The sequence below is a fragment of the Saccopteryx bilineata genome, chromosome 2 (genome assembly GCF_036850765.1).
Source record: "Saccopteryx bilineata isolate mSacBil1 chromosome 2, mSacBil1_pri_phased_curated, whole genome shotgun sequence".
Lineage (NCBI taxonomy): Eukaryota > Metazoa > Chordata > Mammalia > Chiroptera > Emballonuridae > Saccopteryx > Saccopteryx bilineata.
In genome coordinates this window covers 23,545,789-23,571,082 of record NC_089491.1, presented here as the reverse complement: position 1 = coordinate 23,571,082, position 25,294 = coordinate 23,545,789, and the positions used below count along the sequence as shown (strand labels likewise).

The 25,294-nt window shown below is 39.6% G+C and overlaps 1 protein-coding gene across 5 annotated transcripts in view; it reads right to left on the bottom strand.

The window, feature by feature from the left end:
- ECPAS (Ecm29 proteasome adaptor and scaffold) overlaps positions 1 to 25,294 on the bottom strand; it is a 123,498-nt gene that overhangs the window by 43,523 nt on the left and 54,681 nt on the right. For all 5 annotated transcript variants that reach the window (XM_066256533.1, XM_066256531.1, XM_066256532.1 and 2 more), the window contains 16 exons: positions 21,771 to 21,852; positions 18,900 to 19,019; positions 17,088 to 17,173; positions 16,788 to 16,866; positions 14,972 to 15,021; positions 13,880 to 13,946; positions 13,668 to 13,790; positions 11,584 to 11,687; positions 11,060 to 11,183; positions 9,488 to 9,568; positions 7,030 to 7,249; positions 6,493 to 6,584; positions 4,667 to 4,801; positions 3,734 to 3,896; positions 3,197 to 3,369; positions 1,323 to 1,424 (listed from right to left, as the gene is read on the bottom strand). In XM_066256533.1, coding sequence (XP_066112630.1) covers positions 1,323 to 1,424; positions 3,197 to 3,369; positions 3,734 to 3,896; positions 4,667 to 4,801; positions 6,493 to 6,584; positions 7,030 to 7,249; positions 9,488 to 9,568; positions 11,060 to 11,183; positions 11,584 to 11,687; positions 13,668 to 13,790; positions 13,880 to 13,946; positions 14,972 to 15,021; positions 16,788 to 16,866; positions 17,088 to 17,173; positions 18,900 to 19,019; positions 21,771 to 21,852 — 1,801 coding nt within the window. The remainder of the gene's footprint in view (positions 1 to 1,322; positions 1,425 to 3,196; positions 3,370 to 3,733; positions 3,897 to 4,666; positions 4,802 to 6,492; positions 6,585 to 7,029; positions 7,250 to 9,487; positions 9,569 to 11,059; positions 11,184 to 11,583; positions 11,688 to 13,667; positions 13,791 to 13,879; positions 13,947 to 14,971; positions 15,022 to 16,787; positions 16,867 to 17,087; positions 17,174 to 18,899; positions 19,020 to 21,770; positions 21,853 to 25,294) is intronic.

The following is a 25,294-nucleotide window of genomic DNA, read 5'->3' as shown; positions in this document are numbered from 1 at the left end:
TATACAAATGTCTCATCAGGTTCGGTTACTCCACCAACGTTTACTGAGGTCCTACCATTAACAATCACACTGCTAGGCACTTGTTTTATAAGAGGAGCAAAACAGACTTTGCCTTCAGGCTAGTGGACCATTAGACACTGTGATGCGTGCTGTGAAGAAAGAGAATGGAGGGTCATGACAGCACCAATAACTAAAGAATGTACTCTAGGTTGAAGAGTCAGGGCAGGCTTTTCAAGGGACACAGCAATGACCCAAGAAAGAAGGAAGTACGGGTCCTTCAAAAGCTCAGAGCAAAGGATGCAGAAGCTGGTGTAGGCCCTGGCCGGTTGGCTCAGCGGTACAGCGTCAGCCTAGCGTGCGGAGGACCCGGGTTCGATTCCCAGCCAGGGCACACAGGAGAAGCGCCCATTTGCTTCTCCACCCCTCCACCGCACTTTCCTCTCTGTTTCTCTCTTCCCCTCCCGCAGCCAAGGCTCCACTGGAGCAAAGATGACCTGGGCGCTGGGGATGGCTCTGTGGCCTCTGCCCCAGGCGCTAGAGTGGCTCTGGTCGCAGCATGGCGACGCCCAGGATGGGCAGAGCATCGCCCCCTGGTGGGCAGAGCGTCGCCCCATGGTGGGCGTGCCGGGTGGATCCCAGTTGGGTGCATGCGGGAGTCTGTCTGACTGTCTCTCCCTGTTTCCAGCTTCAGAAAAATGAAAAAAAAAAGAAGCTTGTGTACAAAAATGTGAGTGACAAGAATCAAAGCTGGGCCCTGGCCAGGTGGGTCAGTAGGGTGGAGCATCATCCCAACATGCCAACATTGCAGGTTCAATCCCCAGTCAAGGCACATATAAGAATCAACTGGTAAGTGGGGGAACAAGTTGCTGTTTCTCTCTCTCCTTCTCTCACTCAAAGTCAATAAATAAAAATTTAACAACAAAAAATGAAAGCTGGATCAAGGTCCAGATCAGCCTGTGCTATATGACACGTACCACACTGGGCCAGCCGCTGTCAAATGGCAGGTCTTCAACACACTGGAGGTCAGAGCTAAGTCATCAGATACAATAACAACCGGACTATCAGCACCCACGACCCACATCTACCCAACAGCGTCGATTTCCTATACTTTATACTTTACTCAAAAATGAGGAGAAAAGAACTTAGTCAGTGATTTAGTCAATGCTATGCCAACCATAGTGATGAGCTCAAGGTTGGCACTCAGTAAATACTTGGTGAATAAATAAATAAAAATTTAAGTTAAAACTTCAGAGCATGCAATATTCCAACTAAAAAAGAAATATCTTGTCTGATGACTAATAATCAGATAGCAATATAAATACCTCCACAGAATCCATCAGCCCTTGCAAGAGGAGTTTCTGGTGAGGAAAATCTCCATCCCCAACTGGAAAATATCCAAGTGTTTGGATTGCTCGTTCTTTCATCTAGAAGAAGGGAAAATTGTTTTTTAAACAAAGTATATAACAGCTTTATCCCAGAAGAATATTTCCAAAGTAAGATGGCAGGAAGGGGGCAGTCTGTTTAACTGTAATACAGCAGTGGTGTTAGATTTTTTATTTAAGTATTCAATTTTACAGAATTATGTCTATAGGACACTGACAGGCGAAAGACATAAAACTGAGTCCATTGCCTGGCCTGGGGTGGCTCAGTGGACAGAGCATCAACCTAGAACACTGAAGTCACTGGTTCGAAACCCTGGGCTTGCCTGGTCAAGGCACATATGAGAAGCAACAAGTAAGCAATGAATAACTAAAGTGAAGCAAGTACGAGTTGATACTTCTTGCCCCCACAATGTAAAATCAATAAATAAAATATTTTTTAAAAATCCTGAGTCCATTAAGGACCCACAGCTGCAAAAGAAGGGAGAAGAAATACTTTACCTAGGTTTCTCCTTCAAACTGTAACAGTTATAAATGTAGTTCCAGGCCCAAAGGACATAAGATCAAATCATACAGCCTGACCATTTTCATAGCCTTTACAGGTATGTAATCTATGCAAATGTTTCACCTCTCTGTGACTCTATTTCTTCACCTGAAAAACACAGATGACACTGGACCTACTTCAACAGAAGTTTTGGGGGATCCGATTAATGAATGTATGTAAAGCACTTAGCAGAAGCCTTGCCCATTACAGGTGCTCAGCAATGGTTGCTAATGATTACTTAATAAGGACAAACTGCGCTTCTGATCCTCTCAGAATGATTTAAACAGCAACCCTACCAAGAATAAGAGGACATATTAATTAAAGTTGTAGTCAACTGTTTTGCTGCCCATTAAATTTTCTTGTATGTCAACACTGAGGTGCTTTGACCACAAAGGAAATGTTTTAAAGTCTATAAAAATTTTTACCTAGCCCTGGCCGGTTGGCTCAGGGTAGAGCATCAGCCTAGCGTGCGGAGGACCCGGGTTTGATTCCCGGCCAGGGCACACAGGAGAAGCGCCCATTTGCTTCTCCACCCCTCCGCCGTGCCTTCCTCTCTGTCTCTCTCTTCCCCTCCCGCAGCCGAGGCTACATTGGAGCAAAGATGGCCCGGGCGCTGAGGATGGCTCCTTGGCCTCTGCCCCAGGCGTTAGAGTGGCTCTGGTCGTGACATGGCGACGCCCAGGATGGGCAGAGCATCACCCCCTGGTGGGCAGAGCGTGGCCCCATGGTGGGCGTGCCGGGTGGATCCCAGTCGGGCGCATGCGGGAGTCTGTCTGACTGTCTCTCCCTGTTTCCAGCTTCAGAAAAATGCAAAAAAAAAAAAAAAATTTTTTTTACCTAAAACTAAAAAACTACAAATGTCCTTTCCCTCACAGATTACTCACACTGCTTACTAATGCCCAGACTTCTTAAAATCAGACTGGCTGCAGGGGGTCAAGGCTTAGATTTGGTCTGAAATAACAAAAATCTTCACATTATTTGACACTTTATTATCCACCTTTTGGGTGACAAAAGAATGACCTGATGCATTTAACACTTTACCCAGCTCTTCCTAGCTGGCACCTAAACTGGAGTAATTGGGTCAAATGCTGCGCGCACGAAGGTTTCGCATGAATCATCCCTACCTCAAAATTAGTAATCTAGACTTTCCTCTTCATCAGTCCTTTTCACAGTCAATCCTTACAGCTGCAGTGCCATCTGTCCTCATTACAATTATTTTTGCACATATATATGAATAAAAATTTCAAGAGAAGGAAAAAAAGAAGAGTCTTGCCTTATTTGTTTCTTTGCTGGAGGGTATCCGGTTCAGCAAGCTTTCCACAAGATGTAACTTGGTGAAGCCAGATCCGTCACTGGGGACAGGGAGCGGGCCATTCCTGCCAATTTCCCCCAGGGCCGTACAAGCAGCAATTGCTAGGAGGGGCGATGTACTGTCCAAAAATGATCCTGTGAGCACATTTAGACAAAATTGAGACTACAATACTATTATCCTTGTGAGTCAAAGCAATGTACTCACGATTTTTTTAGTCAGTAAAACATAAAAACCATGGAAACGGCACAGTGTCCTTTATTTAATATTTAAAGTTTTTCCTATAACATAATCATCCATTATATAAAAAATTAACAGAAAAGAAAGTCCACAAAAGTACAGTAACTTTTATTGTTATTAAAAACAGAATTTATTTAGCATCAAGTAAGGCTTGTGCCTTTAAAGTTCACACTGCTGTAAAAAAAAATTAAAATGCTACATTAAATTTTAACCTAATTCAAAACCTGCAACATCCATGTCAGCATGAACACATTGATTTACCTATTGTTTCTGTGGCGCTCCGAATGAGTTCCTCTTGTTCGGGCAGGAAATCGGCACTGGTCTCCAGGTCTTGTTGCTCTGCCATTCTCATTTTCTTTTTAGCCAAATATCTTCCTATTGTAAATCCCAAGGCAAGCAAGGATCCATGCTGTATCTCTGGGCTCTGAGATTAACAACACAATAGCAAATGTCTCTCTCTCTCTCCCTCTCTCTCTCTCTCTAACATGTGCAAGAACGCACTGAAATAACAGTGTGTTTTTTAGTCATCTCAACAAAACATAAAGCCAAAGAATAAAGTGATCTTTTCAGATTCTACTGGATGCTAATGAATCAGACTTAAGGAACAAGAGAAACTTTGAGTTTCCAACACAGATAATTCCAAGAACTTAAGCTGAGTCTTGATTCACTTCAAGATTTAGATTCCCTACTTCCCACTCCCTCTCCAACTCTGGGTGAGGTGACTCTCTTGCATGTTGCCGCAGTACCCAAACTACCTTCTAGCTTATAGCACTTATGTAACATATATAACTACACTATAATAATTTCTCCCAATTGCTAACCAAAAACATTAAACAGAACCTTTAATTGCTAAAACCTCCAAAACCAAGGTAGGCAATGAAATACTTGAAAGCACAGGGTTCTAAAATATCATACTTGAAACCTTTGTTTTCTGACTGGACAGGCACAAACACAGACAGCAGCACCTGTGTTTACTCCAGGTTACATTTCTAGCACCTAAAACTGCCTATCAGACACAGGTCCTCAAATTTATTGAATAAACTGACTTAATCAATATATTATCTATCACACTTCATCTTTATAATCATAGAAGTTCATTTTACGAAAGAGACCACAGAAATAAAAATAGATTAGATGCATTTGTAGAATTCTATTTCCCACAAAAACAGAATGAAGACCATACTGGCAACATACATGATTATCTTTTGTAGTCTTTATAAGCTGCTCTACCATTGGCTTCAACTCATTTCCCGACACTGTCGACACCACCACCGAATAAAACAGCGCTGCCAACTCACGCATCTCTTCTTTACTGCTGTTCATCAGACTCTGAGCAGTGCAGAAAAAGAAATATACACGATATATATTCATCTTCCTGCTGATAATATCTAACATTTAAGATTAAAAGAATAAATGACACACTATATTGTTCAATCTATTGGCATCAATGAGAAAGAAACACAAGTTATTATTTCAAAAGTTATATACCAGAATATATATACCAGAGTTATATACCAGAATCTTCTTCTATGCACGTCCACCAAAGACACAAAGTATAAAAAGGTGGAATCAACACACAGATGCTTCCAAACAGGTTCAACAAATGTTTCCTGTAAAGGACCAAATAGGCTTTGTGGGCCATATGGTCTCTGTCACACTCCATTCTGTCATCATAGTGCAAAAGCAGCCACAGACAATAAACATGTGTATCTGTGTTCCAAAAAACTCTATGGACATTCTACTTCTCACATGTCAATAAATGTTATTTGTCTTCTGATTTTTTCAACCATTTAAAAATGTAAAAACTATTCTTGGCCTTGCAGGCTGTATAAAATTAGGCCAGATTTTGGCACTTGGACTAGTAGTTTGAGGACCCCTGATCCACAAGATCAAAAGTTAAAAACTCAAACATCATTTTAAAATCAGCAAATATTCACAAAGAACAAAAACCTTTTCTAAATTAAAAAAAATTTCATGAGAGCAGAATTTCCAGGAAAGTGTAAAACTCACGTCTTGGTAAGTTCCATTTGTGCTTTCACAAGTGAAGAAATAAGCTGTACCTTTAACCATAACTCAAAAAGAACTGCACTATGTAGAACAAGAAGTATATAAAACTGTAAGGGCCATAGCTGTACTAAGAAAATTATTCATTGTAACTGAAATTCAAATTCAACTAGGCATCTTGTATTTTTATTCCTAAACCTGCTGCGGTGTGACCGTGGGACAAGAACACCCTTCTGCAGAGCTGGCGAGAGTGTAAACTGGTACCGCTCGTGTGGATGAGCACTAAGTTGCTAAAGCCATGTCCTAAACTCCACTTCTAGGAATCCACCTAAAAAATATCCTTCCTCATCTTCAAATGGATGGACTGCTCCTTGCAGCAGACTGGAAGTGCCCTCAGTGATCATCAGGAAGGATCTAAAAGGGGCATGGCGCACTCAAACAGAGGAAAACAATGGCCTGCTCAAGAGGACGCTGTCTGCAGTTACACAGGCACACTGCCACGTTCCAGCATTAAGTGAAACAAGGTAAGGCACAAAACCAAGGGATAACTATGCTGCCTGCATCAAAGGAGGGAGAAAAACAACAAATGCTAACTTTTGTGTATCACACATAAGTAAACTCCACAAGGTACACCACCTATAAATAAGTGATGACCCATGTAGTATATATTTGTGTGCATTTACCAGTGAGAGGGGAAAGGACAGGAAGCTGGGGGATCTGGGTAGGTGGGAGACAGTTATGGAAAGGAGACATCTACATATTTTTTATTTAAACTATAAAAATCTATTAAACTTTAAAAAACTGAAAAATAATTCTCTTTTACTCATATGACTCAATCTTCTCCCACTCTGACTAGATGGATCATTGAGATACAATGACCTACATGCTTCTCAGGAAGTGTGTGATGATGAGCTTTCAAAATGACCTGAAGGCAGCCCAGGTCACAGGAACACTGGTAGGAAGATACAGTCATGAGACTGACACGTCAAAGGGAAATATGCAGGCCCAGGACATACCTTTATCCATTCTATTTTGTCCACAAATTTGGTAGCCAGCTTTTCTGGATACACTGAGACAGCTTCCAAGAGACAGTACATGACTGGCAAACCTAAATAAGAAAGCATTCAGCACTATTTTAATTTCAATAGAAGAAAGAGAATAGAATGTTTCAATAAACATTCAGGGATCACTAAATGCCTGTAAGGGATAAGGCTACTGCTTTAGGAGGCAATCCCCAGTCTACAAAATAAAAATTTTAACCTAAATACAGGGTGTGATGCAATACAGCAAATTTACAGATTAGTTATCTATACAAAGATGTTCTGTTCTCCACTCCCACTTCCAAAGTAAAAATGTATTATTCATGATTACCATTTATTTTTGAAAAGAGAATGCATCAAAGATGAATTATGTAAGTTTAGAAAAGAAACAAAGACTGTTCAATTACAGGGGTGAAGAGAGAAAATAATTTTGCTATATATTCTTAGCTGATTTTAAAAGCAGATTTTTTCTTAAGTGCTGTAATATCTGTCCTCAGCATCACAACCTCCTACCTCCAACACCTGCTAACAGCTGCTGAAGCAGGCCAATGTAGATCTGAACAGGGTTGGTTTCTCCACTCTTAGATGACGAGGATGCCACCTGGTTGCCCGACATTAAAGTCCGTATATAGCGTCCAATGGCCGGGGCATGATCTTGCATATCCGCCAAACTCTGAGAGGTGGGCACCACTCCTGCACTGTGAGCTAGGCACATTCGTAGGTAAAGAACTATCTAAACACCAAGGGAAGAAGAATATCAGGTACATTTTTCAAAAAACCAGTGTGGGAGGATATTCCTCAAAGTGACAGCCTCCGGTTTTGATTCCCCTATCTCCTTCATAAAGCTATTCAACAATCCTCACAGCCCTGGCCGGGTGGCTCAGTGGTAGAGCGTCGGCCTGGCGTGCAGGAGTCCCGGGTTCGATTCCCGGCCAGGGCACACAGGAGAAGTGCCCATCTGCTTCTCCATCCCTCCCCCTCTCCTTCCTCTCTGTCTCTCTCTTCCCCTCCCACAGCCAAGGCTCCATTGGAGCAAAGTTGGCCCGGGCGCTGAGGATGGCTCTGTGGCCTCTGCCTCAGGCGCTAGGATGGCTCTGGATGCAACAGAGTGACGACCCAGAGGGGCAGAGCATCGCCCCCTGGTGGGCATGCCAGGTGGATCCCGGTCAGGCGCATGCAGGAGTCTGACTGCCTCCCCATTTCCAGCTTCGGAAAAATGCAAAAAAAAAGAACTATCTAAACACCAAGGGAAGAAGAATATCAGGTATGTTTTTCAAAAAACCAGTGTGGGAGGATATTCTTCAAAGTGACCTCCGGTTTTGATTCCCCTATCTCCTTCATAAAGCTATTCAACAATCCTCACAGCCCTGGCCGGTTGGCTCAGTGGTAGAGCGTCGGCCTGGTGTGCAGGAGTCCCAGGTTCAATTCCCAGCCAGGGCACACAGGAGAAGTGCCCATCTGCTTCTCCACCCCTCCCCCTCTCCTTCCTCTCTGTCTCTCTCTTCCCCTCCTGCAGCCAAGGCTCCATTGGAGCAAAGTTGGCCCGGGCACTGAGGATGGCTCCATGGCCTCTACCTCAGGCACTGGAATGGCTCTGGTTGCAATGGAGCAATGCCCCAGATGGGCAGAGCATCGCCCCCTGGTGGGCGTGCCAGGTGGATCCGGTCGGGCGCATGCAGGAGTCTGTCTGACTGCCTCCCCATTTCCAACTTCAGAAAATACAAAAAAGAATCCTCACAGAAGCTGAAAAACATGACTCAATATATTAACTGAAATTACCATGGAGCAAAATTTACCTAACAAGATTTATAAATCCAAAGAGTGTTCTTTAGTGCTGTTCAACAGAGTTAAAGTGCAAACTCAACTTTTAAGAGTCTAAAATATTACAATGAAAACCATTATATATTTTTTTAAAAGGTGTGTGTGAGTATGAGAGAGACTGAGTAAAAACCAGAGGCAAATGATCTATTCCTCTGAAACTCCACTTGTATTTAATCTCCACTAACAAAGAATTTGAGAAAGTGGGTTCCAATCATGTATGGAAGAGTAAATATAACACCATAAAACCTCTGATACAAACTGGCTACTAAGACCTCTGAAAGCTCTTGCCTTGACAGTTAAAATAGGATAGGCAGCAATTTCACTGTAAGTAAAACTTGCTCTTGTCATTTAATTAATGCAAGTCTATAACCTAAACAATAGAATTTCCACTACTAAATGTGGTAAATGGCCCTGGCCAGTTGGCTCAGCGGTAGAGCGTCGGCCTGGCGTGCGGGGGACCCAGGTTCAATTCCTGACCAGGACACATAGGAGAAGCACCCATTTGCTTCTCCACCGCCCCCTCCTTCCTCTCTGTCTCTCTCTTCCCCTCCTGCAGCCAAGGCTCCATTGGAGCAAAGATGGCCCAGGCACTGGGGATGGCTCCTTGGACTCTGCCCCAGGCGCTGGAGTGGTTCTGGTCCCGGGAAAGCGACGCCCCGGAGGGGCAGAGCATCGCCCCCTGGTGGGCAGAGCGTTGCCCCTGGTGGGCGTGCCGGGTGGATCCCGGTCGGGCGCATGCGGGAGTCTGTCTGACTGTCTCTCCCCATTTCCAGCTTCAGAAAAATAAATAAATAAATGTGGTAAATGAATCTCTTGCCAACCTTCAAAACTAGACAACCCAACCAACCTCAACACATTGTTGACTTTAAAATTCCAATCTTATTTGCTGCAAAATCCCAATAGAAATCAATGTGGAGCATCCAGTTCCTTCACGGAGAATCTCACTGAGGAAAATAATGTTTATAGACTCCACTAGGAATTAAAATAATACCAATTACCAATACTGTGTTTCTAACAAACAACCATAAAGAACAATGACACCACAATATGAGTATCTAGAACACAAAAAATTCACAGGCATCTCTTTAGGTGTGACACTGTCTTTTAGACTCTTTAGAGAAAGCAAAATAGCAATATAAGTCAATCCTACCTCTCCAAAGGCTGCTGGGTTAAATGGAAGGACAGTGGTCCCAGTCATATACTTGGCTGGAGTTTTCATTCGATGGGAAGCCTAACAAAATAAGCCCAAAACAAACACAATTACTGAAAAATAAAGTATATGTGTCCTTCCTCAATTCAAAAATAATTGTACTTCTAGCTACATTATTGTCTGCTATTGTTTTTTCTAATTAAAACATTTTTCCATTAATCATGCTGATTGTTCATATCCATCAAACCCTAAATGAGCCTGATTAGGAGGTAGAGCAGTTGATAGAGCGTCAGCCTGGGACACTGAGGGCCCAGATTCAAAACCCCAAGGTTGCTAGCTTGAACATGGGCTTACCAGCTCGAGCACAAGGTTACTGGCTTGAACATGGGATCATAGACATGACCCCACGGTCGCTGACTGGAGCCCAAGGTCACTGACGTGAGCCCAAAGTCACTGGCTTGAGCCCAAAACCACTGGCTTGAGCACAGGTTCACCAGCTTGAACATGGGATCATAGGCATGACTCCATGGTCACTGGCTTGAGCCCAAGGTCGCTGGCTTGAGCAAGGGGTTGCTTGCTCTGCTGGAGCCCCCCAGTCAGGGCACATATGAGAAAGCAATCAATGAACAACTAAGGTGCCACAACTATGAGTTGATGCTTCTCATCTCTCTCCCTTCCTGTCTGTCTGTCTGTCCCTGTCTATCTGTACCCCTCTAGCAAAAAAAAAAAAAGAAACAAAAAAACAAAAAATAATAGGTGTGTTGCATTTTCTTCCTTGTGTTTTCACTGGCTTGTTTAAAAAGAATAAACCTAGTCTAGGCATCTATTGACACAGCCACTGCAGGGCACTGCATGCCAGATCTTTTTATTAATATGGAGGCAGGAGCAAAATGTGAGCCCAAGAGCATATTCTGATCACAAATGTGACTGTACTATGGAGAAGAGAATCACAGCTACTTAGTACTGGACCTCCACTCCCTTAAGATGTCTATCTGAGCAAAAAGCCAGGACCACCAGTAGAGGTGGAGTATGCTAGACCACCCCCCCCAGCACACTCAAAGAAACACTGATGTAAAAAGTAGAACAGGATCAGGGCTGGCAGTCAGGACTGCCCATGCTCTCTGATCTATCAGCAGAGGACAATGCAAAAACAAGAGACTTGCAAAAGCAGATGTGTTCTCTTATGTTCATAATGGAAAAAATCTGAACTGCTCCCTGCATCATTCTTAAACTTATGACATCTTAAATAATGTCACTAAAAGTAAAAAAAAGAAGATGTATTTTTAAGCATGTCATACCAAGGGGAAAATTTTCAAATACAGCCAAAGTGTTGAAGAACATATAAGGAACTATAAGCAATTCAGATTTGGAAAAAGATGAATTACATTTGAGAATTATATTTTTCTCCTCATTTTGTACCTTCTTCTTATTGTGAATATTGACATTGTTAGAAACTAGACTACTATTCATCCCTTAGTGATAACATTTTAAGTGTGTCACCTAAAAGATGTATGTTTCTTTTCATCATCCATTACATAACTCAAACTAATTATCTGAGGTTGAATGCCATACCTTTTCTTGGATATAATACACCATTTCTGGGAAAGAAGGCATCTGCTTAGAAGCATTGTCTTTTCTGTTTTTACCAGGAAGACACCTTAATACTCGTTGTGCTTCTCCATGAACTTCTTCCCGTCTTTCAGACAAATAAGAACAAAAAATAAATTTCACCAATTGCAGAACGATCATTTTAATACTAAGAACAACAATCTTACTTGGCAGCTGGGGTTCTGAGAAAATATCTTAAATATATGCTTGTCTAGCTAAACAGTCATAAGATACACTATAAGAAATTACTTCTTTCTGGAAATTTCATGAGCTTTGAAGTCATGTGGCTTGTATCTCTGAATTTTATCCACAGGTAAAAAACAAGACAGGCCTATGATACAGTTTTATATCATACTAAGGGCCATACTCTGAACTCTAATAAATTGCTTCTAAATTCCACAGACCAACACTGCAAACAACATAATTTTAGCAATTTTCAAATAACTTTAAAATGAACCCGAATTCAAATTAACACCTTTAAAACTTACGGATCTCCTGCAGCTAGTAAGAGCAGGTATCTGGAAGGTATATGATCTGAGGGAAACACTGTGCTGGCAAATTTCACAGCCACTTGTCGAACTTGAACCTCAGGCTTTTGGACACATAAACACACACACACACACAAAAACACAGATTAAAAAAAATTACCAACCTCTCATTCCAGTCAAGATAAGTCATCTTAATTGTAAACAATCAAAATGTAAGTTGCTATTTCAATAAAAATGTCTAAATTTTAAAAAAGCAGTTATCTAAAATCTTAGCAATGTTGTTTAAAAGCCTCTGTACCTTTAGGACCTAAGCGGACCTTCCCAGTACAGCAGGACAACCTGCACAGACTGCAGTGGGAGAACCTCTCTGGGCATGCATATCCCTAGCCCACCCCGGGACTAGGTCACGTGACAGCTTCTGACCTCCGCCTCTGCTTCCTCAACTCTAAAAGAGTCCGCAAGGGTGCAAGTCGGATATTTTGTAGGGAACACAAACAGAGCTGACTTGGAATCCTTACAAATTTGAAGCAAAATATCTCGAGCTTTTTCAGGTTAGCTCTAAAGTTAAAACTGACTCCAAAGCAAAGTTGCAACTACATAAATAATAGTCAATCAACTTAAATAGATTAATAATCCATGAATACAAAATTCAATCCAGAAAGCAGTTGTATGACCTATTGATGCTGAAGCTTTATTTTCACGTACCTCCCCTAGGTCATTCCTCCAGTCACAACACAAGTGAGAGGAGAGAGACTAAGAAATACCTACCATCCCATTCATTCAGTTACTCCTGCTCTTTAGCCCTCAATTATGTAGCCTAGGGTCTGGTTGCATTAAACATAAACACTAAGAAAGTAAACTGCCTCTGGCTTGGTTGCACAAATACAAGCAGCACCCACCTGTGTTATACAAGCATCACACTTCCTTGTACAGCTATTTAGAAAAACATTTAAGTATTCTGACCTTCCAAAGAAGCCTATACTTCTTTGTCCATGATATACGACCATGAACCATATACACCAAGAGCATTTGACAATGAGACTCTCTATATAAAGCTTTATGAGTGTACGTAATTATCCTGTCATAGTTCAACAGAAACCAGATAACTTTGTGAATCTTTAATAATAATCCTCTCAATATGATATATTAAATATGTCAGCCAAGGCCCTGGCCGGTTGGCTCAGTGGTAGAGCGTCGGCCTGGCGTGCGGGGGACCCAGGTTCGATTCCCGGCCAGGGCACATAGGAGAAGCACCCATTTGCTTCTCCACCCCCCCCCTTCCTCTCTGTCTCTCTCTTCCCCTCCCGCAGCCAAGGCTCCATTGGAGCAAAGATGGCCCGGGCGCTGGGGATGGCTCCTTGGCCTCTGTCCCAGGCGCTAGAGTGGCTCTGGTCGTGGCAGAGCGACGCCCCGGAGGGGCAGAGCATCACCCCCTGGTGGGCAGAGCTTCGCCCCTGGTGGGCGTGCTGGGTGGATCCCGGTCGGGCACATACGGGAGTCTGTCTGACTGTCTCTCCCCGTTTCCAGCTTCAGAAAAAGAAAGAAGAAAAAATAATAATAATAGAATAAAAGTACATTGTACAGTATGTTTACATATGTGAGTATATGTGTATATACCTACAGATATTCAAAACTCTCCTATAAATGCCCATGGAACTCAGAGAGGACCAGAAAGAAGATGATACTGCGCCAGTACTGGCTTACTTCCTATCGCCTTATTGTGATATATAAGCTTTGTCTTTCCTTCTCTCAGCTACCCCATGTCACCTAGAGAACTCGACCCCAGTGGGCTGTAGTGCACAGCTGCCAGTTAAGACAACATACTTGCAACCTGGAGAACATGACATTAGGAACAGCTTTCCTACAGTGGAAGGTTTTAAACATAGAGCTCCTGTGACAATCACTCCCTCTTCTCCCCTAAAATCAGATTTCCATCACAAAGAATTAAATCACAGTCCAATCGAGAGAAAATATGCCTCTTAATTATCAAAATAATTAAAGAAAATAACACAAGTTAAAGTTTGCTTCTAAAAACGTAAACTGCATATACTACCAGTCATTAGAGTTCACACAGGTGGACCCACCTTTATCAAATATGAAGCTACAAGTGCCTCCATAAGAGTTCGCTGTGCTCCTTCCAAAGTGCTATAAGCTCCAACCATCATAGATAATGCTTCTTGAATAGCAAGTCGAGTCTCAGGCTCCTCCTATAAAGATAACAGAGAGTGTTTCCCTCCCCGCTGGGTTTCCAGGCGAGCATCCAAACAGAAAGCATATCTGCCAGATGTTTCCCTACCTTACATAGAGCTTCGAAGAGCTGCTGCACAAGAGCTATGTCCTTAGTGAATAAATGGGGCATTCGACTGCAAGAGAATACAAGACCATCGTTACTACTGCGAATTTCTGTGAGATGAAAAAAAAACAACAAAATCAAACACAAATTTTCCTGAACTTGCAATTTTATCTCTGAACACCATGTTACGTAGGTCCATCCACCCAGAGAGCCAAACATTCTTATAGGTAAATATTTAATCCCTCAGCTGTCTAATCCAAGTAACCCTTAATAATATACACATTATCTATATATTTCCTTTGTTATAATTCCATGCATTCAGTTAACATTTCTGATTTTAATATAAAGAAAATAGGTAATTAAGACCAAACTGCTATTTAAAGTAAAGGCTACTGTGATCAAGGGCTTCACTACTTCTTGCCAGCAGACAAGGAAGGTCTGCTGACAACCCTGGCTGTATCAGTTGAACTCGGGTGGCTTTTTTTCTGAGCCCTGAAGCTCCTTTCCCTGCAACAGAAAAAAGAGCAAGCTCTGTTCTACACGGGCCGAAACAGGACCTGCACGGGGGCTAAAAGCAGCACCTGGTGCCAATGAGGATGCTGCACCTCTATCCCCCTGCCTGGAAGTGCAGTGCAGGAAGAGGAAACCAGGAGGAACTAGACAGGGGAAGTCATACTAAGCAGAAGACAAAAAATCATGTTTGGAAACAGAGCCACTCAGAATCAATATAACCCTATCAGAGAAGAGAATCACTAGCAAAGCCTGATGATGGGGATTACAGAGACTAGCAACAAGAACACTTAACATCAATCAAGTGTCTCTAGGATACAGGAAAATGTAACCCCTTATGATACAATCTAGTTCAAAACCTCATTTCAAGATTACCATTTAATATGGTAACATATCTTCAAATGTAAATTAAAATTTCTCACATCATTTTCCTGCTACAATGAAGACATTTCTGAACAACTTATGGCCATTAAATATATTTCCTTTCAGAATCACAACAAACTTATTCTCCATCTATTATTAATGCCACATAATTTCTCTTGGTTTACCAACAAGGTATCTCTCACTGAAAAAGAGTTTACTCACCTGGAGAGTTTTCCAACAGCTGAATATGCCATTGACAGTAGCTTAGGGTCCTTGAAATTAGGAAGAAAAAAAAAAGAACGAAAAACAGACAAAACAAAAAAAAAACACAGTAAACGGCAAAACCTTTTGCTGCAATTATACGCATTATTTTACTCCTTGGTAAACCTGGTCTCACTCTGCCTAACTGCATGATCTTAGGATCTGAACAAAACAAACGAAGTCCAAGCCCAGAATTCATCACACTACTCAAATGGAAAACAAAACCTTTTATCCCAACTCACTACAAAAGGAAAATGCAGTGATCATATATGGAAAGGCTCTCTAAGCTGGTGTTAAATTCAGAACATCTTCAACACTATGTAACCTGCAAACACCAAAATTCATCTTTAACACACTAGAAAAACAGCTTATTAACTTCTTAGACAATTCACTATTCATATAACAAGCTAAGATCCTCCCTTTTTCACCCAAAATTGCTGTGAGCAATTCCTTTTAAAATCTGTACTTCTCATATCTTCCACCATAAAAAAATTAAAGGGATCAGTCATCAAGTGAGTTAGTGAGGTTGCCTCTTCAAATTAATTTTACGTAAACCATTGTATGAGTGACTACTAAAAACAAAATAACATTTCTGTGAGTTGAAGTTTTACATTTAACATCGGAGTCACTCTCCCACACCTACATGGCCACTCTAGTGGATTTAACTTTATGGATTCATCACTGGGAAGACACGCAGCTGGCATCTGCAGGTAAGGAGTTAGAGCCCTGTGGTTTATCTGGCCTCTTTCACCTATTTTTAAATATACAAATTCCCCCGAAAAGCCCCAAAGCATTTTTACTTCCATCAACCATCCAAAACATCTGACTATGCCATAAAAATAAGCTGGTGCCTAGGCCTTAAAAACCACACAAGCACTATTCAATAGAATATCTGAGAGCCAGGCCTAACACTGCCCTCAACGCATCAGGCACAACAAATGAGCGCACTTTAATTAACAATAGCATCTACTAATGTGCCTTCATCCTGTTCAATAATTTGTATGTACCTCAGTTAACGCTCACAATAATCCAACTAGATGGTATGATTATTTCCATTTTTCTAAAAACAAAGGTCCAAGAATTTAAGTAACTCGCCAAAGAACAAAACTAGGATTCAAACTCAATTCTAACTCCAAGTGGCAAAATCTTAATCATTATCCTATTCCAAACATGCATTCATGTTTAGCTAAGACTTAGGAAAATACTGCTAACTAATTAGTTTCTGAAATCTTCCTTTGCTGAGCAAATTCCCCTGCAATACTGGTGATGGTAAGAATGATACAGCATGGACAAACAACAGGGCTGGAAACACTACAACAAAGAAGCCTCACTCAGCTGAGCTTAAGGAATCAAAAATTTACTGAATGCATGTTTTGATGAAATTCTGAATCAGTAAAATCTCAGACCCTAAGAATTAACACTGCTTCTCAATATAAGCGAATCCAAATAGACCCATATAAAAATAAATCATAAAATAAAATTTAATTTTTTTCACTTCATTTTTACACAATGCCTAAAAGTAGAAAAAATATACTTGTTTTTTAAATATTAAAGTGATAAGTCCCCTCAAGATTCCTATCAGTTTTTAATACTTATTTCCAAAAGAAAAGGCAAAGATGCCAGCAATTTCTGCAATCTGCACTACTTCAGGTATAAATGTTAAATGATGGAACAATATTAAACTGTAACTAAACCAACATATAAACCAGAAAAATTTTATAACAGAAAATACTTTAAAAATATAAAATGTTAACAAAATTTGAGACAAGTCACTTACTTCTTTGTATTCATTGATTAACTTGGTGAGGCCATTCAAAAGCATTGGACCTAATGGCTTAATCTTGATTTCTGGGCAACTTAAAAAAATAGCACACATACACAAAGCAAGGTAAGAATCGCATAATTACGTATCTTTTCACATAATTAAAATAGAGACAACTGAAATAAACTAATCATCAAAATCAAAATATTTTTAAGATGAACAAACATGATTTCTTTCTAGATAAGCTGTACTTGAATCATTTGAACACTCCCAACAGCTTAAAAACTTTATAATCAAATAGTTCGGAAAACTTACGTTATACAAATGTGATGGACAAATTGCAGGGATAATGTTCTTAATTTTGAATTTGTATTTGTACCAAAAAGTCCATCATACACCACCTATGAGAAAGAAACTAGTGGTCAAGAACACCAACTAATATTAATAATTGACTATTCTCAAGTATTAGGATCCAACAGCACATCCCTTATACTATATATACCTTGTTCTTCAAAATTAATGCACTTCTTTTTAACACACACACACAATTTAGCTGGCAAACTTAGGAAGCCAACCAGTAGCTCCATCAACAGTCTGTAGAATGACAAACATGGTGGCTGATCTCACAAGTTGGCAAAACTTGGAGTCTATCACTAGGAAGTCACACAGAGCACATACTGCAATAGGCCACCATCCTGCCACTCCATGTCACACAGAGGACACTAGCAGATAAGATCATTTGGGGAAAATTAGCTTTCTTAATTATATAGTCATTCAGAACAAGTAATTTTTAAAAAGCTTCATGGAAAATATCATAATTAAAGCATTCTAAAGCATGCAGTCGGGGTATTATGCAGTCACACCTAGATGGCAACAATATCACCAAGCAGATGAGGCCTGTGGAGCATCCAAAGGGTTCAAATATTAAACAACATCAAGGAAATCTAACCTTCTCAAAGTACTACATTTTATGAGAAAAATAGTCTTACACTTAAATAAAACAAACCTCCATACTGTTTCCTAAAACTACTAACAGTATTCTGATTTCATTTAACAACATGTGATTGTAGTGTTGAGTATCTGCTGTACAAACGACACTACCACTACACAAGGTGCTGTGAGATACAAAAAGACAAGCATTGCTATCAAGGCACTCAACCTTGTTAAGTGGTGAAGTATATACATTAAAACTAACACAACAATATATAATCAAGTACTACATTATTTGGAAGACTTTATTTGGAAAATTAATATGATAATGCTATATTATATAGAATAATATAGTCAGATAACAGAGGCAAAGAATTAATTAGAACACTAAAGTTTTATAGAAAAAAATTCAAGGTATACACATTATATGTGAATTGTGCTAGATGCTTTTATGTGTTCAAAATCGAAGTGAGGTAACATGAGCCTAGTTAACAAGCTAGTGGTGTCTGGTAAGAAAAGCTACCTTGAGAGGATTCTGTGACAGGTAATCAAGAAAAGAGTTGGGCCAATGATGTAGGAGAACAGTAATGCCATCTTTAGAAATGGGAATATTAAAAAAGAATGTTTATGGGTGATGGACAAAGGTCTTAGTGTCTTTGAATGTGAAAAACTTTAGGATCTATTTTAGAGTCATAATAAGTGACAGATATGCCTGACTGGTGGTGGTGGAGCGGAGTCGACCGAGGACACCGAGGTCCCTGGTTCAAAACCCAAACCAAAAGTGACAGTCTCCGTTAATATCAGCATTAGGTGTAAGGAGAGGAGACACGAAGAAGCCAGAATCCGGAGGATTTGGCTCACCTTCACGTGAGGTTTCAGTTAAGGATGACTCACTTTTCCACTTAAGTAACCAAGTTCTGGTGGAACCAATTTTGGAGAAAAGCCAAACACTCAGAAAAACACTAGTTTGACGAGATAATCACTGTACATTTAGGGTTAATGGTAACTTCATATAGCATATATGCTAAAAAATTTTTAATCATTTCTGCAGCTAAACTTGAGACAGAAAAAATACAAAATCTCATTAATCTTGTTATATACGTCAACCTACCTCCTAAATATCCATTAATGCAGCTCTTCCTTAAACAGAGATAAAAGTTGTAAACAGGCCATCTTTCTCTGGAAAGAAGGAATTACCTGAATGTTAGCAGGAAATGTTTCCGCAGCTTGTCTAGAACGAAGAAGATGGGGAACAATCTTTAACTTGACTCTCGTACTGACGGGGTCTCGTTTCAGCTCTGGCTTCAGTACTGCTCCCTGTCGAAAATATTTTGGATTATAACATTTCAAAATTATTGTGAACTGAAAAAGTCATGAGAATGCATATAAATCAGTGGGCTCTCACACTTGTTTCACGATCCCTTTTACACTCTTAAAAATTACTAAAGACTACAAAAAGCTTTTGTTGATATTGAATACCTATCAATATTTACTAAAGTTAAAACTGGGGAATTTTTAAGTACTTATTCACTTAAAAGTAATATTAATAACAAATAAGCCATTACTTATTTTCATAAATATTTTTTTTAAACTATATTTTCCAAAACAAAAAAACTACTGAAGGTGGCATTATCGAACATTTTCTGTAAATCTCTTCATTGTCTGCCTCAATGGAAGAGGGCTGGATTCTTTTATCCTCTTCTGCATTCAACTGTTGTGGTATGTTAAGGTAAAACATTTTTTTAAAAAACGTTTCACACAGATACATGAATGGAAAGTGGGGATAATTTAGCCTTTTCAGGTAACTGAAGATACTCTTTGATACTATACCAACACTTGATAGACAATCATTTGGATTTGAAATCATGGAACTTTTGCATACTAAATCCCACTGGTCTATCTAAACATCTTGTATGTGTCTGTAACAGTAATGGTCATTTAGGAAATGCTGATTCACTGAGTTTAAGTGTGTATTTCATAATAAAATATCCAAAAAAGAAAAAGACACCACTAATCTCATCAGAAAAGTCAGGAAATACTGACAAGCTGTCAAGCTCATTCTAATGAATACACGTTTTCCAAAATTGCATGGGTTTTGGGGTGTGTGTGTGTGTGTGTGTGTTTCTGAAGTGAGAAGCAGGGAGGCAGAGAGACAGACTCCCACATGCGCCCGACCAGGATCCACCCAGCAAGCCGACCAGGGAGTGATGCTCTGCCCATCTGGGGCATTGCTCCATTGCAACTGGAGTCATTCTAGTGCGTGAGGTGGAGGCCATGGAGCCGTCCTCAGGGCCTGAGCCAACTTTGCTCCAATGGAGCCCTGGCTGCGGAAGAGGAAGAGAGAGATAGAGAGGAATGAGAGGGGGAAGAGTGGAGAAGAAGATGGGCACTTCTCCTGTGTGCCCCGGCTGAGAATTGAACCCAGAACTTCCACACACCGGGCTGACGCTCTACCACTGAACCAACCGGCCAGGGCCCTGCAGTTTTTTCTTGAAAGCTCAACTTTTACCACTGCCAATAAATCATGTTGATTTTCTAGAAGCTTCATTTTTTTTCATTTTAGAGAAGTATCTGCCAAGTATATGCCTCAATACCCACAATTTTCCTGTCTACTCTTCAGCTAAAATATTTATACTTTCATCAAGAATATTCTTAAGTAAGCTGGGTTTTATTCTCTTTTTTTCTATGTTTTTACCACAAATGCTGACAGTGAACAATATAATGACTGCTAATATTATTTAGTGACTCAGCTTTGATTTATGCTAAGACCCTGGAAGTTAAACCTGCCATTGCTTTTACACCATCAGTTCAAATATCAATGCAGTAAAATTTTTTAAAAAGCAAATAACCGCTTGCCGTCATAGACCCTTAAATGTCTCTCTGTGACCCAGTAAGGGCCCATGAACCACACTCTGAAAACCACTGCTCTAATCCAACCCCTTCATGTTTTACAAAAACCAGGAGACCCAGAGAAGTTCTGTGACTGGCTAAGTCACTCCTCCACACACATTTATTATGGGCGGCCATAATAAATGGGGTCAGAGAGCTACATCACAATCAATTTCTGCTATATCACACTCAATTTAATCTTGCTAGAGCTATGGTGATCAGGAAAACTCATTATGGTTTAAAACCAAGCAAATAAATCATCCTTGTATGTTTGGGGTTTAGACTTGGAACAGTTTTTAACATGGTGAAATAAATGTAACATGTTATTAAGCCAACATTTTACTTCAAGGCTTCAGAAGAACCTACCTATTGCTCTAGGTTCTAGACCAAGGGTCAACAAAATACATCCCACTGCTACATCTGGCCTAACATCTGTCCTAGTAAAACTTGTGAGTTAATAGGTTTTACATTTTCAAATGATTTTTTAAAAATCAAAATAACAGTATTTCATAATACAATAAAAACTACATGAAACCAAAATTTCAGTATCCCCAAAGTTTTACTGGTCCCCAGCAAAGCCTAAAAACAGTCACAGAAAAAGTGTTGTTGACCCCTAATCCAGACAATCATCATTACATATCTGAACTGAAAACACCAGGTCAGCTAAACTAAATTACCAGGAAATTTTAATCTATCTAGACTAGCATGGCTTAAAACTATTATTTCCTACAGCATAGGGTCAACTTAAATCAAAATAAATAAATAAATAAATTTCAGCCTGACCAGGAGGTGGCGCAGTGAACAGAGCATAAGACTGGGATGCAGAGGACCCAGGTTCGAGACCCCGAGGTTGCCAGCTTGAGCGCAGGCTCATCTGGTTTAAGCAAGGCTCACCAGCTTGGACCCAAGGTTGCTGGCTTGAGCAAGGGGTTACTCAGTCTGCTGAAGGCCCATGGTCAAGGCATGTATGAGAAAGCAATCAATGAACAACTAAGGAGCTGCAAGGAAGAACTGATACTTCTCATCTCTCTCCCTTCCTGTCTGTCTGTCCCTATCTGACTCTCTGTCTCTGCGGCAAAAAATAAAAATTAAAATAAAATAAAATAAAATTCAACTATATAGAGCTCATAAAACAAAGTACTTTTTATGATGACATAAGAATAAACAAAAACAACCTACCTCTTTTGTCTTCAGTGGTATATCTCCAAGGTACACCTTGTACATCTTATTAATGATGGCAGGATTATTCCAGTCAATCAAGCTACAGAAGGTTTCAACACAACTGAACATTAGTATTTTCTTCTCCCACCTCAATGATTTCAAAAATTCATAGCCCCAATATTTGTTACAAAAAAAAAAGTTAATAAAAGCACACAAATCAAATGGGCAACTGATACTATAAGACAAGGAAAGGAATTAACCTCCATCAGTTAATTTTTAAAGAGAGAAACAAAAGTCATTTATCCCACTTTGATTAAATAGTCATTGTATCCAAAGGCCCAATTATGTACAACAGAGCATAGCCATACTGCACTTGTGCGAAGAGCCCTGGGACATGAATCTTCTGTTTAACCACTTGCAAAATCACTCACTTGGAAATTCAAAACTGAATAATAAGGAGGGTGACAAAAAAATTTCACCCTTTAAAGTCACAAGCCTAGGAAGCTCTCAAGCTCTCAAGCCCATCGCATTTCTCTAATATGTGTCACTGTAATTCCCAGCATCCCTCTTCCTTATCTACCAGCACACACTTGCAGTTTTATCACCTCATTCTACAGAGCAGTCTTGCTGCCATTAGTCACTAAGATAAATCCCTATGTGGGCCCCACAATAAGGTGAATTAGAACATCACATGATTGACAACTGGCACCCACCTCTGCAGTAGCTCCCACCTAGTCATTTTGTAAATCTAGCCAATAATGCAATCCTGCATTTCACTTGATTGGCAAGATTTAACCACTATCTTCTCTCTGCCTTTTGACATCGGTTCTGCTTTCAAGATATGCTTTGTTTGTGCAGACACAAATTATCCTGCTGCTTTGACTGTTTTTCTAATCCATCTCTTCTTTCAAAGCTTGTCAATAGCTCTTTTCCTTAGATATTCACAATTCCAGTATCTTTGAAGTCATTCTACAATTATAGCTTAGTTATTATTCACCTACATCTTTCCTCAGCTACTGCTATTAACTAATCCTCAAGCTCCACCACTGTTTCCCTTCTACAAATATTGCAGGATTAGAGATGTATGACAAAACACTATAGTAAAACAAAATAAAAATTTAATAGTGGTTAATGATTAGGGATAATTTTCACCATTTCTTCTACTCATCTTTCTAGGTTTAGTTTTCTGATTACATGTTTGTTGTAAAAATTCAGAAACAACACAGAAAATAAAATTCCTTTTATATCCCTCTCTATTCCTTCTCAGAAACCACAAACTTTGCTGTATACCTTTTTCTAGAACTCTTTCCTATGCATGTAAAATAGGTGAATGGCTATGGCATGTAGATAGATCTAAAAAAAAAAAACAACAGATGTATCACTTGAGATACCTTGGAACTCTCCTTTAACAGAATGGGATAATATCTACATATTGTTCTCGATGTACTTTTACCTCTTAACAATGTTATATTACTATATGGAAATATGCACACTTAATACAAAACCAAGACTAATACTTAAGTGCCACATCTGTATTTTCAACAATCCATTCCATTATACAATGTAAAGAATTGAGCCAGTTCAAACACAATAAGAAGTTCTAAAGGAAAGTATTTTGATACTTCAAAACCAAATAAAGTCCCTGAAAGGGATACCAGGAAGATGCATTATAAGCAGCATGAAGAAATTTTAGACTCGAGGGAAATGTTAAGTACATTCTAGTTCAACTTTCTTATTTTACACAGTCCAAGGCCTGGCAAGGTTAAGTGAACCTTCCAAATTCAGAGAATCAGCAAGAGGCATGACCAGAATTAATTCCGTGACAAACACACTCCTCCAGGCTGCACTTCACACGCCCTTAGTGGGAAGCCACTCCCAACCACCAGCACCACACACATACTTGATAGTTCAACAAGCTAACTGTAGATGCAATGAAGTTCATTTTCCTTTTCTGTTACATTACATCTATTCGTATTGGTTTCTTAGGAAAGAGAAAACTACAATACATGGAACCTGTAGAAAGTTTTATTACCTTATCCACATTCAAATGCCTTTTATGTTATACTAAGTATTAAAATAAATTTCGTAAAGAGCCCTGGCCACATGGCTCAGTTGATAAAGCGTTGACTCAGAGTGCCAGAGTTCACGGGTTTGATCCCCTGGTCAGGGCAGGAATGAGAAGCAATCAATGAGTACACAACTAAATGGAACAACTAAGTGAAACAATGAGTTAATGCTTCTCTATCTCTGCCCTCCCCCATTCCTCTCTCTCTCTCTCTCTCAAATCAATGGAAAAAATTTTAAGTAATAAATTCATAAAAGAACTACTCAATAATTTGATTTTTTTTTCCAACATCTTCAATTTTTCATGTTATTCTTCTATCTCTGCACATTATTTTTCAATCAGTACACATAATAGGTTGTATTCCGCTTTATTAATTGCCATTCCTTGGAGGTAATTTACATATTACTCTATTATTTTGGCAGATATATAATATTCCATATAGATACCCACAGTGAATTTACTTAACTATCTCCTTCTTGAGGACATTTGATTTTTTATCATTTTTTTACAATTATATGAAATAAGAATAATGAGCAACTCTATAACATTTTTCTTAATATAATCATTTTCTTCTTTTAAAAAAATTCCCAGATGCAATAAAGTTAAATTCCTTTTTCTGTTACACCCATTTGTATTGTACAGGTTCCATGTATTGTAGTTTTCACTTTCTTTTAAATAAATTCCCAGAAGACTTATAAAAAAGATTATAAATATTTTTATGATTCATTACTCACTGCAAACTGCTTTCTAAAACTTATTTCAATATATAATGGAAACCAACAAATAAAAATAGTACTTTCATTTTTGCTCAATCCTTTCTTACAACCCCGATAGCTGTCAGCCTGCTCTATCAGTCCGTCTTACTCTGCTTGTTAGTTTTTGTTCATTACATTCCACATATGACTAAAATCACATGGTACTTGTCAAAAGGAGAAAAAGGGAGAAAAGTCCAGGGCACGGACAACAGTGTGGTTCCTGCAGCAGGGAGGGCATGGGGACAAATGGTGACGAACAGAGGTTAGACTTGGGGTGGCGAACACACAGTACAGTGCACAGATGATGTGTCCTAGAACTGTGCACCTGAAACTCGTGTAATTTTGTTAATCAGTGTCGCCCCAACAAATTAAAAAGAAGAAAAATAAAAAAATAAAGACAATGATTTCAATAGAAACTTACATGAAGTTATCAACTGTTACACAATTTTACCTAGCAATTGGTACAAACCAGTATACTATTGTTTTATTTTACATCGATTTGATTTCTTATACAGAATATTTCTATGAACCTATTTATTATTTGTATTTCTTCCTGTGTGAATTAACATCTATTCAGTACCTCTTTTCATGGGATCTGAGTTTCCCTGTATTAAGCATAATACCTACATATCCTTTTGTTAAAAGCATCCTCAAATGGTCTGAGGTAGAGGGAAATCAAAAATGAATAATAAGGAGCCCTGGCCAGCTGGCTCAGTGCTAGA